Source organism: Ceratotherium simum, chromosome 1, assembly GCF_057802395.1.
Source record: "Ceratotherium simum simum isolate JZ-2026a chromosome 1, ASM5780239v1, whole genome shotgun sequence".
NCBI lineage: Eukaryota > Metazoa > Chordata > Mammalia > Perissodactyla > Rhinocerotidae > Ceratotherium > Ceratotherium simum.
Genome location: NC_141900.1, coordinates 39,295,758 through 39,311,630, shown reverse-complemented (window position 1 = coordinate 39,311,630; position 15,873 = coordinate 39,295,758). Strand labels below are relative to the sequence as shown.

General features: G+C 44.9%; 2 protein-coding genes across 4 annotated transcripts in view; one reads left to right on the top strand and one right to left on the bottom strand.

Moving 5' to 3' along the window:
• Positions 1 to 1,007: 1,007 nt before the first annotated feature.
• Positions 1,008 to 13,850, bottom strand: PEG10 (paternally expressed 10). 2 transcript variants are annotated; one of them, NM_001291112.1, is given in 2 exon segments: positions 1,008 to 7,514; positions 13,629 to 13,850. In NM_001291112.1, coding segments are annotated over 2 exon segments (2,370 nt in total). In that variant the 5' UTR covers positions 13,634 to 13,850; the 3' UTR covers positions 1,008 to 5,150.
• Positions 13,851 to 14,077: 227 nt separating this feature from the next.
• The window catches only part of SGCE (sarcoglycan epsilon), a 66,463-nt gene continuing 64,667 nt past the window's right edge, over positions 14,078 to 15,873 (top strand). For both annotated transcript variants that reach the window (XM_014788182.2, XM_004431361.3), the window contains exon 1: positions 14,078 to 14,238. In XM_014788182.2, coding sequence (XP_014643668.1) covers positions 14,130 to 14,238 — 109 coding nt within the window. In that variant the 5' untranslated portion in view covers positions 14,078 to 14,129. The remainder of the gene's footprint in view (positions 14,239 to 15,873) is intronic.

The window sequence follows — 15,873 nt, the reverse complement described above, 5'->3', positions numbered from 1 at the left end:
TGTTTTCATCATTAGCCCCAGATCTTGCCATTTAGTCATCATCTTTCACGTATCCTTTCCATTAAACCATTGTGTTTACGTGACCACTATGTCACATGAACCCAGGAACCCTTCAAAACCAGCACATTGAGTCCCTTTTTCAGGTTTTCTACATGCAACCTATTATTCTACAACTCTAACGTCATTATGTATTAAAATCTGATAGGATGAGTGCCTGCTGAACTTCATTTGTCCCTTTAGATGACTTTCATGATCATTCTGATGATTTTGTGTTAATTGGTATTTGGAAAATCTACATGTTAATTTCCCACACATGACTACCTTACTTCATTTGGTATCTTCCTTTTGGTCCTCACTAAAGTTTTTCTAATTTTATATTACTAAATCTCAAGTATTCCAAATAAAATTGATTTTAAAAATAAAGTTATTATATGTCATACATATGACACATTCCAATACAGTGACAATTGTGCGGCTTTATTTTATATATGTTTTCGCATCTTGAAGTTTTTATATCTATATGTGCAGCTTTATTCTATATGTTAAAAGTTTTGCAACTTAAAAAACTTTTTATATTGTATTAATAGGTCATTAATTGTGTGGCTTTATTTTTATTTTATATGTTAAAGTTTTGCAGCTGGAATAATTTAGTTGATTTCCTGGAGTATTCTAGGTAAATAATTGATACTGGATTGCTTGATTGATGTGTTCTTTATACCACACCCCATCTCCAAACTTACCCCCACCGTCCCACCCCTATCCTCTAGACTACCCCATCCCCCCACTGCCCCATCCTCCCTACTTCTCTACCTTCCTTCCCTCTCCCCCTCCACTACCCCTTCCTTCCCCCTCCTCCACCTTCCTCACACCCCTTCCCCGTCCTCCCTCTCCCTTCCCCCTCCTCTCTCTCCCTTCCCCCTCCTCCCTCTCCACTGCTCCACCCTCTTCACTGCCCCACCATGTTCCCTTGATGTGGGTGGACGATGAAATAATCAGGACACAGTTTTCACTTAACCACTAAATCTTTATTAATTGAATTTTTATAACATCAATACAATATTAGTAAATAGAGAGAAATACAGAGTAAAGAGAATACAGCAATAAAATGGGGAAGGGTAGGGAGAAGGTGAGGGGTAGGGAGAAGAGGCAGGGGTAAGGAGAAGGGCTACTGAGGGGGGCATAAGCAACAGTTCTGATTCATCACTTTCCTATAACTTACACGAATATTTACCATCCATAGTCATCAATTTCATTCCAGCAACAATTTCTCAAAGGGTATCTATCCACCCTGTAACTCCCTAAAGGCTTTGCTTACAACGTCCATCCCTGGAGTTAACACCCAGGGCAAAGAGCCTCTGTTAAATTATTTATCCAATCACCTTTGAACTTTCTCCCACTAGGTTTTTATCCATGTCCAATTCGCCCTTAATAGGTTGATCTCCCTGCAGTTCCCTCCAAGTTTATTTGAAATCTTTAAGGGTAGGCATCAGAGGGTAAAGGATCACAAGTAAGTACACATGTCCACTTATAGAAATATCTAATACATAATATCATGCTAACTTTTAAACTAATCCCACCCACTTAAGATTACTTAATAGTCCCTCCCACCCTAAAATACTTATGATTATATATCACCTATTAATTAAACTGATTATACAAAGGAAAAAAAAAACAATGCAATTGTCCACAGACCAATTCGATAGCATTCTACAATCTGAAACAACAAAGAACTTTCAGTCCCACCAGATGTGCATTCTTTCTTTAGATGAAAATGTAGTGTGGTTCCCATCTGGCTTTTCATCTGTGCAGGGTGCCTTCATTTCTACCCAGGTCTTTCCAGTACAGTGTTCTCTGTTGCAATCTTGGAATTCTATCTGATGTTACGTGTCTGTGGCGGACGAGAACTGGATCAATTCAGGAGTTCAAGAGGTACCTGCAAACTTAAACAGAAATCCAGACTGCATTCCATAGATGTGCCCCTCTTATTTTGTGCACCTGCAAGTTCACTGTGCTAGCTCACATTATTTAATCAAACTAATTCTCCATTTTCCAATATCTAATACAAATACCTCATTGCTCAAACTAAATTGACCCTTCAGAAATGTATGTAAACTTCCTCCCTTTCAATATCCTAGCATGATGACCTTAGTTCTCTCTAGGTTTGCCTAACAACGGGAACTCATATCTTCTTCCTTGATTTTTAAATTAACAATGCAACTTTGGGCTAAAAGTCAATCAATTTTACCAATTTGTTTCAACAGGTCAACTATTGGCTTTGCTTAACAATTCTGATGTTTTATCTCCTTTATTTTGCTCCTTTTCTAACTTCTTTAGATACAGACTTCATTCCTTTGCTTTTCCCTTTCTCATGAATAAAGGCATTTTTGTTGGAAAATGCCAAAAAAAATTTATTCAATTAACATAAGTTTGATCAATAGCAACAAAATAAAGTTGTTGAGTGAAAGGAAACTTTATAAAATTCTGATACTATAGAATAATAAATTTGAGATTACTTATCCTTAACACCTACATGTATAGATAGTATATATAGTAATAGAGCATAGTACACACTGCCAACAAGTTTTTCACAAGATTTACTGAACAGCCAAATGCGTGTCAGGGACATCATCCATGAGTTGTTAACCCGCACCACCACGCTCTCCATGACTGCTTTGCCATTGGCCAACATCTCCAGACTTCTGCTTGCAGTGATGGCAAATGTCCGTGTGCACATGCCAGGGAGGCAGACAATGGCACATTTCTAGGCCCTCTGCAGCTTGAAGATCAATCAACAACTATAAATTTGACACAAAACAACTCGAATTCAAATGTATGGAGGATGGATTGATATCTGAGGTAAACTGAAGCGACGCTTCAAAATAGTCCAGAAGCACAAATGCACCATTTCAAAAGTAATTACTCTACGATATGAGTGACTGACAAGCTTTCTGATTCCGTTGAAAAAAAAAATGGAAAACTTGTTTTGTATTAAGTAGCCAATTAGGTATCTTCTTTGAATTTGTATATCCTTTTGTGTGAGTTTTAAAGGCCAATCAATAAAATTAAAATTATATGACATTAAAATAGAAGATTGAAGATGAACAGGATGAACTATTATACAAATACTCCAGTTCTGAGGAGCCTCTCATTCACAGTGTTGTAAGGGAAGTTCACAGTACAGAAATATTTTACACTACGTTACTTATCAATTTTAATTAGTTTAACTCTAACAATAAGAATTGGATAGTACTTTGTAATTCAATGGACATAATTTTTGAAAGCAGTCACCACTTTAAAACACTGTTAAAGGACACTACTAACCTACAGCTAAAACTTTTAAGTATTTAAACATGCAAGAATAAGGGTGATAATGAATGTGAAAGATGATGTTGATGAAAAATGAAACTTCACCGTTAGACTCCTCTTCACGATAGGCAATCTGAAATATACACCATGTTGTTTTCTACTGATCAAACTGTGTTTTGGCAGTTGGAGACTATGCATTGAAACACAGGCTCCGTGAAGCCTGCCTCTTTCTCTTCCATGTGGGGCAGCAAAATGGAGTCTCAGCAACCAAGCAGGAAGGATGACAAATCCTGCAGCAGGATTAATGGCAGTAGTAAAGAATTAAACAGAAAAAGAGAGGTTAAACAAACAGTTCAAGAAGTAGCAAGGGACCAGGCTAAAGGAAGTCAGGCAGTCCCAGGCTAGCACAAAGCATCCAGGAGACACCAGATGATGTCACTGGATTGAAGACAACTCCCGTGTTGTCTGTTGCTTTGAGTCACTTTCTGAGGCCTTTCATTTATTGGCAGCTTATTATCGGCTCCATCCCCTAAATGGGACCCCTTTCCATTATGCGAACTCTGATCCTTTTAAAGTGGTTACTTCTCAGGTAACCCTGCTGGATCTGAAGCTCACTAAAGAAGTCCATATCCTCACGACAGTGTCCAGCGCCCCAATTCCTTTTCTTCAAAGACATCCCTCTCAGGCATAGGAGTGTGAGTCCGGGTCCTAAAATCATTTCCCCTCTCTAAGCATCCTAATGCTATAGTCCAGTGAGGGGACTGATGATGAAATGCCCAGATGCACATGGAGGCAGAGACATGGATAGATGCTCCAAAGACTTCAGGTGATGCTCTTTCAGTCAATTAACAACACTCGTGAAAATTCTTTCTGAAGAACCAGGACAAGTTGGTAACATTAACTCCGAGTCTCTTTTTTAAGAGCTGGGTATGGGATTTAGGAGTCCTTATGATTTGCTACTCGTTAGCCCTCATAAATGATTGAGAGGTGATCACATTTCACAAACATCTAATATACCTGGAGCCAACAGTCTCTGGTTACCAGGTTTAAAGTTTTGTGGAAGCCATTGCTGGCATGGTGATGGTAAGGTGGTGTTACAAATCCCGAGTTCTTGGGTACATGTGATTTGCACCAGGATGTGAAGGCACACTCTTAACATGCACGAGTCCATCTGAGAGAGCACTTCCTTCTCAGGCCTGAGGTGCTTCTGTGGCAGGGGTTTTGCCTGCTCCTGGGAGAACCGGTCCAGTTGCTGCTCCTTGAGAATTAACAGAACCATGAAAGTGGAGTTTGAAGATGGTGAAGTTTCTAAGGGTGCAGCACAAAGATCACAGAAGTCGTTTCACACTGCACCAATGATTCTGGCTTCCTTGAGAAGGTGCCGCTCCTCCTCCAACCATGTAAAGAGAGTACTGAAACTGCAAAAGTCACGTCCTCCTCCTTGTCTCCCCCTCCATAAAGAAAACAGCATTTCCTGTTTGCATCAGCTTCTCTGTATATGTACGAGAAATTTGGCAGCCTACAATTCAGATGGTGACAGAGGTTTCAGTGCTTCCAGAATTTGCTGGGAAGTAAACTTTTTACGAATTTTAGTTAGATTGGCAGTCAAGGTGGAAAACTGAGAGATAATTTGTTATTATTCTGTCTCTCCCAGAAGACAGTGGAGGTCTTTCGGGATAAGTGCTCGTGCAGGACAGCCCTCACCTGCAGCCTGAATTTCAGAGAGGACTGTGCCTGGGGTTGGCCTAAAGATGCAGTAGCCCAATTTAGCACACAGTCACTGATTGAGAAGCTGAACAGGAAAACATTTTGAGGGCAGAGATCCTGCAGGACATGACAGGTATTCACATGGCACTGTAGGATGGCGGCGGCGGCGGAGGCGGAGGTGGTGGCGGCGGCTGCGGCGGCGGATACTGGGGTACCGGCGGCTGGCGGTACCAATGCGGATTCCAGGTGATCATCACAGGAACATACAGCGATCGCCCCTGGCCGTCGCGTCCCACTGGGTACCACGCGAATCCTACTGGGTAGGTCGGGTACGTGGCGTACGTGGGGTACGTTTGGTATCCAGGTATCTGAGGAACGTATTCAGTGTACGTTGCCAGGTGAGCTTGGTCTTCCAAATTTGGAATAGAGAGTCGAGGATACTGATTCTGGATAGTGAAATTGTTGGGAGCTCGGCAGTCGTAAGAAACTTGCAGTTTCCACCCCCTTTTCACTTGAAGAACTTGGGCTCCGTTAGGGGCGATTGTCGGAGTGATCAGTCCATCTTTCACATTTCTGGCCACAAAATCTCGCAGAGCTGCCATTTCGGATTCGGACAGTGAGTACACGTGTCCGCTGGGAATACTGTGTGCTCCAGGTATCATTTCTATGGTAGGGTCAACCAGGCGGTGATCTGGATAGACGTTCTCATCCACTGGAGTGTATACATTCTGGACATAGTAATATCTCACCGGTGGGTAAACTCGGCATCCGTCTACCGGGTAATAAAATGACGGCTGTGCTGGTGGTGGGAGGGATGGTGGGATTGGAGAATACATCCGGCAGTGATATCGGCAATACTCAGAATCAAAGACTATAGACCGGGTGCTCCATGTGATGTTGGGATCATGTGTGCTCAGCCAGCGCACCCCCAGAACAACAGGGAAGAACGGAGACTGAGTCACATCAAACGACAGCACCTCACGGTGATCTCCCAAGTCGACAATCAGGTCGTGCGTTTCATGGACAACTGGGCCCGACGCTATGGGACGTCCATCAATTGCTTCTACAAGTATCGGCCAGTCCTTGATTCTCAGAGGAATTCCATTTTGAGCAACGTATTCGTGATCAATGAAGTTGCCAGAAGCTCCAGAATCAATCATGGCTCGGACGAACAGGGTGTGTCGGCCCGGAAGATGAATCTGGAGCATCACTTGCAAGTGTGGAGATGAAGCATCATCTTGTGGGGACCTTATTATTTCTGGCCCGGTCGCTGAAGGTCCCTCTACAGCGGGGCCGGGGAGTTTCCCGCCGGCGAAGCCTTTGAGGCCTTGGCAGGACAGTTGTCGGCGTAGTGACCTCCATTTCCACAGTAGAGGCAGAGGTTCAGCTTGCGGCGTCTTTCTTTTTCTTCCTGGGTCAGGCGCATGCGGGCCCCTCCCACCGGCTCGGTCGGATCCACCTGGTGGTGGTGCGCGATGTGCGGCAGCACCAGCGCCCGCGGCGGGGAGCGCGGCTTGCGAGCGGCGGCTGCCCGGGCCAGCCTTCTCTCGATGTGGATGCACTGGCCGATCAGGGCGGACAGCGACTTGGCAACTTCGAGGCGCGAGAGCTCCGCCTGGATGTGGTCGCTGAGGCCCTCGTGGTACTGGTCAATCAGCGCAGGCTCATTCCAATCCAGGTCCTGGGCAATCATCTGGAAAGCGTTGGAATAGTCGATGACGGACCCCATGCCTTGGCGCAGACGTCTGATCTTGCGCTTGGCAGCTTCTCGCCGCTGAGGGTCTTCAAAGACGTGCTTCATTTCGGTCATGAAGGCTGGGTAGTTGTGCATCAGGTAGTGGGATCGCTCCAGCTTTGCCGAGGCCCAGCGGGCGGCACGGCCGGTCATCATGCTTGTCACGAAGCAGACGCGGACGCGATCAACTGAGAAATCTCTGGTGCTCTTTTCCATGAAGAGCTGGCACTGGGCCATGAAAGGAACCAGCGTGTCTGGGTTGCCGTCAAACTTCTCAGGAAGGTCGTCTGGGCACTCTTCCTCTACCGGGGTGGGTGGGGCAGCAGCCGCTGCAGCACCGCGGAGCTCAATGTCATCTTCCTCGTCCTGAGGGGCAGGCTCCACTTGCTCACGAAGGGAGGTGTTCTCCTCTGTGAGCTTCTGCACCTGGTTCTGCAGGTTGTTGTTCTCCTCGGACTGCTTCATGACCTTCTCTCTGAGGGAGTTGATCTCTTCAGAGAGATCGTCCCGCCTTCGTTCTGCCAGGTTGGGGATGTACTGGCCCCTCTGGCCGCTGCGGGAGGAGGAGGCGGAGGCGGAGGCGGTGGAGGAGGAGGGAGCGTTGGGGGGAGGAGGAGGAGGAGGGGGGGGGCAGTCGGGCCCCAGGGTGAGAGTTGGGGCGGGAGGAGACCTCCCAGGTGTGGCTTCACTCCTGTGGGGATGGAGGCCTGGGTCCTGGCCTCCTCTTCCACCCTTTCTTCTTTTTGTTTTCAAAAGCTTTTTGTTTCTGTAAATGAGGATAAAAGCATAAATTCAGCATACACATCCAAAGCAGCACAATACAAAGATTTTAGCATTTAAAGTATCTACCAAAGTACTTTAAATACATGAGTATTTAAAGTATCTCTTTGCTCTACCTGCTTACATTAATAGGTAATAAACACCCTGCAAAGAAAAGAGAAAGAAGTTAATCAATTAGGACAATAGATAATGAAAAGCAACCTACTTTTTGATGTCCAAATGACCTTTTGCTCCTCAAAAGTCACCTGTTCATTATGATTCAACAATTCAGAACTGTATCAACAGCCCGCTTACTTTTACTGATTATAAAAGAACTACTGAGACACTCCAAACAGGTAGTTTTATATTAAGAGAGCACAGCAAGAAACTTTCAAGGCAAAGATGGATACCAAATAAATTACACAAAATAAAGCCAAAATGATAACTGTTAATAGAGAAGTTACCTGAAAAATAGCTAATATTCTAGCCAATAGGGAACCAAAAAAAAGAAGGGGGGAATTAAAATCACAATGCTTCTATTCATCAACCTTGGGGGAAGGAGGGGTGTGCTGGCAACTGTCACCATGCTGGTCCATCTCTACCGAGAGGGTACCTGGTTACCAAAACAATGACAACCATCACAAAACCCACAGGATTACTTTTCTGACCATAATTTGATTTCCCAAAGAGAATTCTCTATGGGACAGAAATGGCACTAAGCAGCAACGTGTGTATATCAGTTTCCCTACTTATTATGCAGTCAATCAACAAATATTAATTGATGTCTCCTAGAAGCTGGGCTATAAAATGGGACATTCAAAGAAGCCCAATAATAGTACACTTCAAACTTATAGTAAGGATTTAATTAAAAATTGCAGGTAAAGTACACAGTGATTGTTCAATACCTGTTAGCTGATATTAATAAAGTTATTAATAAAACAGCAAGGTAATTCTCTGTGTAAAGAGCTTGGGATTAAAACAGGGAAAGGCTGTAACTATGGCAACCTGGGCATGCATTTCCCACCTAAAGATATATATATAAATAAATAGTGTGTTGGTCACACAAATCCAGGGCCTCATTTGACTTGCAAATCACTAGTTTGCAATGCCTCATTTTTAAACAAGATTTGTCAGCACAGCCCCACCCAAAAGTTTGTAATTTAGGGACGGATAGGGCTGTACTCCTAGGGGGTCAGTGGTGCTGTGGGGGGGGGGGGCGGGGGGGGTGAGAAGATAAAATATCCTAATTATTTGTATGGTGACAACAAATCACACATACAATAAAATCATAACACAGTGTCTTCCTGTGTACTTCCTGAAAACAAGGTTAAATGCATCTAGAGGAATTCAATTATTTTAACTTTTCGATGATTTTTTAATGAGCAAATTCTCATATTGGAAAACTTTAGGAAGTGCTCAAAAGTTTAAAAACATAATATATAAAGCAGGCAGACTGCCTGTTCACTAAGTTTCAACTTCGAAGTCCCAGCCACCTGTTCCTCTGTGACTCATCAAGGCAAAAGTGGACACCAAATTAATTAGATAAAATAAAACTTTTTATTACATAAAAAGGTAAATGTGTTATTTAGAGAAGTTAGGTGAAAAACAGCTAATATTTCAACCAATAGGGTTCAAGGAAAAAAAAGGTGATGGTAATCAAACATGATGCCTGTAATCGTCAGTCCTGTCCCTGGCTTGAAGAAATACCCCTTCCTCCTCCTCCTTTCCTAAGACCCCTCCTAATCCTTTAGGCCCCTCCCCTGCCCCAGCCCCACCACCCACAGCTACTTTCCCTATGGCCTGTGCTGTTGGGATGGCCTCTTCAAGGAGTGGCTATACAGCAAGCAGAGTCCTTAAGGGACAGAATTACTGTACCATTTTAATAGTCTTAACTTGCTACTTAATTACTTTAATAACTTAGGCTATAAAAACAATGAATAATTGACATTCAAGATAAAAAGTTTAGAAAAAATTAGAAGATGCAATTAATACATCATAGCCTGTGACATTCAGTTTCATTTCCAACTCCTTAAAGACAATTATACTGGTAACACTCAGAATATAAGGTCACAAAATAATACAATTATTACTCATTAAATTAAGAGTTTTAATGTCCCATTAAAAATAACTAATAAGCACAGGTCAGGTGACTCAGGTGCCCCTTCTGTCATCTAGACATTAATACTTTCAAAACGTAGAGATAAGACTTCCGAAAAGGCATTTATAGCATGGCCTGGTGGAGCCTGACAAGGGTTAGGAAGGTTAACAACCTACATGTCAATCACAGTCACTGGGGTGGGCTTTATTGAGGCCCAGCTCTGATGGTTTTAACATCTGCAAAACACAATGATAGGACAGAAATAACAATATTAGGAAATCAGCCAACAATTATTGTATTGTTTAGGGAAACAGGAGATCAATAAGAGTTTAAAATTCAAAAGCTTCTGATAGACAGGAAGGTAACATAGAAGTGAGAAGAGACTAGCACCGAAAACTGGAGGGGCTGCAACTATGTAACTTGGGGATTCATGCCCCCTCCCCAAAGACATTCAATTCATTTAAAATTTTTTAATCTAATGCTGGTCAAACAAATTCAGGGCCTTATTTGGCCTACAAGGTCACCAGTTTAAGACCCCTGACCTTTACCAATATCAGGCCTTAGGAGAGGGACTCTAAGGCCTAAAAAAGAGAACTGCCCAGAGCAGAGTAGTTTAACCATTAAAGTGTTAGGGTAGCGGGTAGGCAGGTTAACAGTTGGTGTAAGTCAAGTTTAAAAATGTTTAAAACAGCACCTGCAGCACGAGGTAACATGGGAACAGGAGCATTGTGACTTAATTTGAATTACAGAACCATGGCTCCTTAACAGGCCCCCCCCCCCCTCAGCCCCCAGTAGGGGCTGGATTGGGGAGGCTGGGTCAAGGGGCCCCATTCCTAAAACATGAAAGGACACAGCATAAAACCAAGCCACTTGGGACAGATGCCATGTTTACATATAAAAAAGAGTTCAGTGTTAGTCTATTTCGGAATTAAATACATTTGATTAATCTTTAACTCTTCACAATGACTTCTAAAAATTTCTATTCCTCAAACTCATCAAAGAGTAATAGTAGCCCCAAACCGCCACACGTTAAACATCCATTAGGAAATGATACTTCATTAAACAACGCTTGTTTTACATTTTCAAATGTTGTCCAAATTTTTTTTTGAGTACTATGTGTACTATTTGTGAAATGCAAATTCTATTAATATGCATATGTTTTTACCATTGTTTTGAACCTCTTTAAAACGCAGATACAGAATTTCCAAAGAAGAGGGGCATCAAGGTGTCAAGGTGGGTAAAAGGGGCATGAGGACTTACTGAAACCTGTAATTATGATAAGCACATGTTATCCATATTGTATACATGTTGGGGAGTGCGGGGCTGTGTCAGCCCCGCACCCCCCGTAAGAAAGTCCTGACTCACGGTTTATAATATATGGAACCTGGCTTTAAAATTTCTTCATTTAGTTAGAAACATAAACATGGTATATCTGACTGGCAGTAAGATATAAATTTGTTTTATATTGATGTTTAATAATGCCAGCTAAAATCCTCAATCTGTATCTTGTAATGTAAACACTTTATGTTACATTACACAAATTTTAAATATGACAATTATGTACCATTAAATAATCCACTTGTCTCAAATTTAAATAATTAGCTTTTGCATTTTATTTTTAAAAAGCTAATTATTTGGAATATTTTACATTAATTTAGTTGTTTTTATTATAATTACAGCTTACATCATTAGAGTTTAAAAATGCATACTTTCTGTCTTTTTTCTTTTTTTAAGGGGAGGAATGCCTTGGACAAATCAGGACAGTAAAGCACCAGGGGAAAGATCCAGGAGCAAGAAACCAGAACACACTTGCAGACACCAAGGAAGACACCGAGTAAACCAATTTACTCTGGACATTTAACACATATTTAATGAATGCCTACCATGTGCCAGGCACAATTCATAAATATGTAGGCAGGTTAGCCAAGGCTAAAGCCCTAGAGTTCCAAGAAAAAAAATCCAGCTTCATAGGCATGCAGATAAATGCCTCATCCTCGCTCAGAGGCCAAGCCAGCAACACCAATAAACCACTTAAAACCCCTCTATGAAACACAGTTCAAGTTGTTCCTTATTTTGTATCCATCGAAGCATCCGATTCCAGTAGGTCCCACCACAGAGGTCCACTAGTGTCTCAAAAAAACCCTTAAATGTGAAAGTATTTAAAACATTTTATTTCTCATTTGTAGTAAAAACATTTAGCTGGATTGCCCTTAGAGGCGCCAGCCATGTCATCTTAGAAGCATCCTTCATAACCCACTACCAGACGTTTAAATTGTGGGATTATGTTATCTACCATACGCAAAGTGCTTATAAAAAGTGCTTATAAATGCCAGTTATAATTACTATTGTTGTTAATTGTTCTTATTTATTATTCTTATATTTGTTAGACACTAGTGAATAAAAAGCAAAACCAGTGCAGCACAGAAACCGCAGGTGGGCGGGGCTGTGCAGCCAGGCTCGCGCAGTGAAGGCACGCAGGCGCAGAGGGGCTGAGCCTGATGGGAGGGGCTGGGGGCTCGCAATGCGCAGGCGCAAGTGGCTCTACGGGAGGCGGGGCTGCTGCCCAGCTCAGAGGAGGCAGGCTCAAGGAGAGGTGGGGTCTGGGGCAGCCACGTCAGGGGAGGCGGGCTCAGGGAGAGGCGGGGTCTGGGGCAGCCACGTCAGAGGAGGAGGGCTCAGGGAGAGGCGGGGCCTGGGGAAGCAGGGTCTAGAAGGCGCGCTCTGGGAAGGCGCGCTGCAGAGGAGGCGCGCTCTGAGTAGGCGCTGGGAGGCGCTAAGCACGCTCTGAGCAGATACTGCAGAGAAGGCGCGCTAGAATGGGCGGGGCAGGTCTGAGAGTGGCTGCATGCCTCTCCCACGATCCCCCCTCCCAAAACCCCTCCCACCGCCCTCCAACAGCCAGATTCATTTCATGCAACAAGAGCAATCACCTCCAGATCCAATCCCCCCCTCCAATACTAAGCAAACCAACAGTTTCCACAAACTGTTGCTGGACGCCAATTTGCGCTGCCACTACAACTACACCACTACCTCAATCAAGCGCAACTAGGCAAGGCAACCCGCTCTGCCACCACCAAAAGATTCCCTTTTACACACTCAAGTCAGTGCCCCTTTACTCCACTGCTATAGCAGCAATGGTGTGGACAGAATGTTAAACACTAATTTTTGCCCAGGGCTCCATTTTGTCTAACAGCACCATCATGCAGAGAACCGTCCTGCAGAAAAACATAGTGGGAGCCATTCCAAAAGGTGTGTTAGAGACAAAGGGTGGGGTCCCCTTCTAAGAAGACAGAGTAATCGTACTCTGCAGCTCATGTCCCTCTACAGCTGGTCTTTTTGTAGCGCGAAACAGTGCAGCTTGTGTACCTCGGCAGCTGTTACTACTTTGTAGCGCATTTTAGGTGCAAATTATTCTGCAGCTCATGTACCTCTGCAGTTCCTGTGCAATGAAGCGCTATTGTGGTGCTAATCGTATCATTTGCGTAGCGCTAATCTGCAGCCCAGATTTTGTGCATTTAAAGCGCAAATCAGTCATCAGTCCGCAGCTCGTATACGGCTGCACTTCATACTGGTTTGTAGCACAATTGAAGCGCCCATCAGTCTGTAGCGCATTTGAAGCGCCAATTTGTAGCGTACTTGAAGTGCTTATCAGTTTGTAGCGCATCGAAGCGCCCGTCAATCTGTAGCGCATTTGAAGCGTTTACCAGTTTGTAGCGCATTGAAGCGCCAATTCGTTTTAGCGCCTATCACTTTGTAGCGCATCTAAAGAGTAAATTCATCTGTAGTTCATGTCTGTCTGTAGCTCATGTCTGTCCACAGCTCATGTCTGTCTGCAGCCCGTATCTGGACTTGGGTCCTGGAAATCAAAGCCGTGAAAGCTTGGTTTCTCCACTCTCTTTTGGGGTACAGCCAGTGAAGGCGTGACAAGGTTTGCATGGAGACATTCATGGGCGCTACTCCATCTCCCGCAGCTCCCGCTAAGGACGGGGAATGAATGTGATCTTAAAAAAAAAACATCCTCACCGCATACTCACCACGCGAGGACTCCTCTGCGAAGACAGGAAGGACAGGGTCCCACACCTGTGCCAGGCGTGGGCTCCGCTGGGTGCTCCGCAGCCCGGAGTGGCTCCGGACGCGAGCCCGCTCAGCGGACCTTCCGCGAGGCTCGGTGGACCCTCTTCGCTGTTCTCCTGAGGTCGCCGTCAGGTTTCTTCGACACACACCAACCGAAGTTGAAGCGCGTGTACCAGGAGCGCCGACTGGGAGCCTTATATAGGCTGAACAGAGGAGGGGGGCGCCAAATCCCAGAGTGCTCCGCGGGTTAGGGGGCGGAGGGGGAGCGGGGGCGGAGGGGATGGGGGATGGGGGTGGGGGCGGTGGCCACGCTACACTGGCCCGCCGCTAGGGGGAGTACGGGATTAAGGAGGGGGTGCAGGATGCTGATGCTGAACTGGCCAAGCTGGGAGGAAAGAAGAAAGGGAGGGGAGGGGAGAATCCAGGACGGCAGGCCTAGCCAGGCCAAGAATGCAATTGCCCCGGTGGTGGGAGCTGGGAGACCCTTGTGCTTGGACGGGACAGGGTCGCGGGACGCGCAGGATGAGCCCCGCCACCACTGGCACCTTCTTGCTTACAGGTTAGTGGTCCGCGCGCGACGGGAGGTCCCGGGGCCAACAGGCCACCGCCTCCCCATCCCCCGCCCGGGTTTTGGGTACCCGGGCGCATTTTCTGGGTGTCAGCCCTCTTCCTCCCTCCGCCCCCACTGCACCCCTTCTCCAAGACGCCCCGCACCCCACTTCCCGGGCCCTGTGCGTCCCTTCCCAGGCTTGACCCCTGGCCTTTTCTTTTTTCCTCCGCGCCCCCGCGGGCCCCTCCCTGCCAGGAGCGCGCAGAAATTCCATCTCCAATTTCCATTCCCCACCCCACCCCCATCCCCAGCCCCGGTTGCGGACCTCTCCCGATCCCTGCAGCAAAGAGCTGGGGGTCGTTGCCCATTTTCTCGGGTGCCCGTTACCCCGCGAATGGGGCTCTGAGGGCCGGAGGCGAGCCGTAGGAAATGGATGTCAAGCTGCGTTTTCCTCTACACAAACAGATCTTTTTTTCTTTTTCTCGAATCCGATCGGGAGAGAACACAAAAATGTGCATTTGAAACACCGAATTCCCCGTTTTCCTAAACGCTTTTCTTGGGGGCGGAAATCCCATTTTTTTCTTAGGTTTTACGGAGCAGGGAAGCGGAGTCCTGAACTGCTGGGAGCTAAACAGGGCGTTCGGGTCAGGGTTAACCCCGGCTGGGAGCCAGAGACGCTGCAAACAGCACCGTTTGCCCCACCAAGTGCACTATTTCGAGAAAGCAAAAACAATTAAAAACAGCTGTGGATGCCTCCAGCGAGCTTGGCGGGCTTCGGAGGCTCCCAGCTACGGCCTTTTGGTGGTGATTACGAGGTTTACGCAGAGACCTAGCGCTCTACAACGTTACATTTTTCGAAATCTTGTAGGGTGAACGAATACATTTAGTCACGGTAACGGCACGTTTAATCCTTTCAAGCGTGTTGGCGAGATTCGGCCACAAATATCTCTGTGTATTTATTCGTATAAACATATATGTTTTACGTTAGAGAAAATTGCAGTGAGTTACAAGACTCTAAAATACTGATGAAGGATGCTTAAAAAAAAAAAAAGCCTCAACACGGATTTCCATTTAAGCGCCTCAAAGTGTTAGGCGCAGAGAAAACGGACAATCTGTTGATAATCTTAGTAAAAGAAGTTTAAGTTAAAATGGAAAACCAAATTGTCCACAACTGAGTGAGGTTCCTGAAACACGGATGAGACACATTCGTATTTGGAGGCTAAAATTGGGCATATTTTAGTAACACCGCTACAGATTATTTTATGCTTAAAGGATAAAGAAGAATTTGACCCATTGTAGGTGGCAGAGTAGCAGGGATCGCACTTAAGGCGAGCCTTTCTAGGAATAAACAAAACTGTAGCACGCTGAGATTTTACTTTTTATTAGAAATAAAATGTGGACTCTCAGATACATGGATGAATGAAGTGCAGATTTCCAACAATGAAAGATATTTTTCTAGGAAGTTGAGTGAACACAATTATACTTTTCGGAAGTGCCTTTTAATCTTTAAGATGTTCACCCTTTTCTGCAAGATAGAATAATTTCAGGATTTCTTACGTTTGGTAGAGTACTGTTTTGGTGACCACCAGACTGTCAAATTCTTAGCATTTTTTTTTTTATCCAGAAAAGTTACTTCACCTAGTT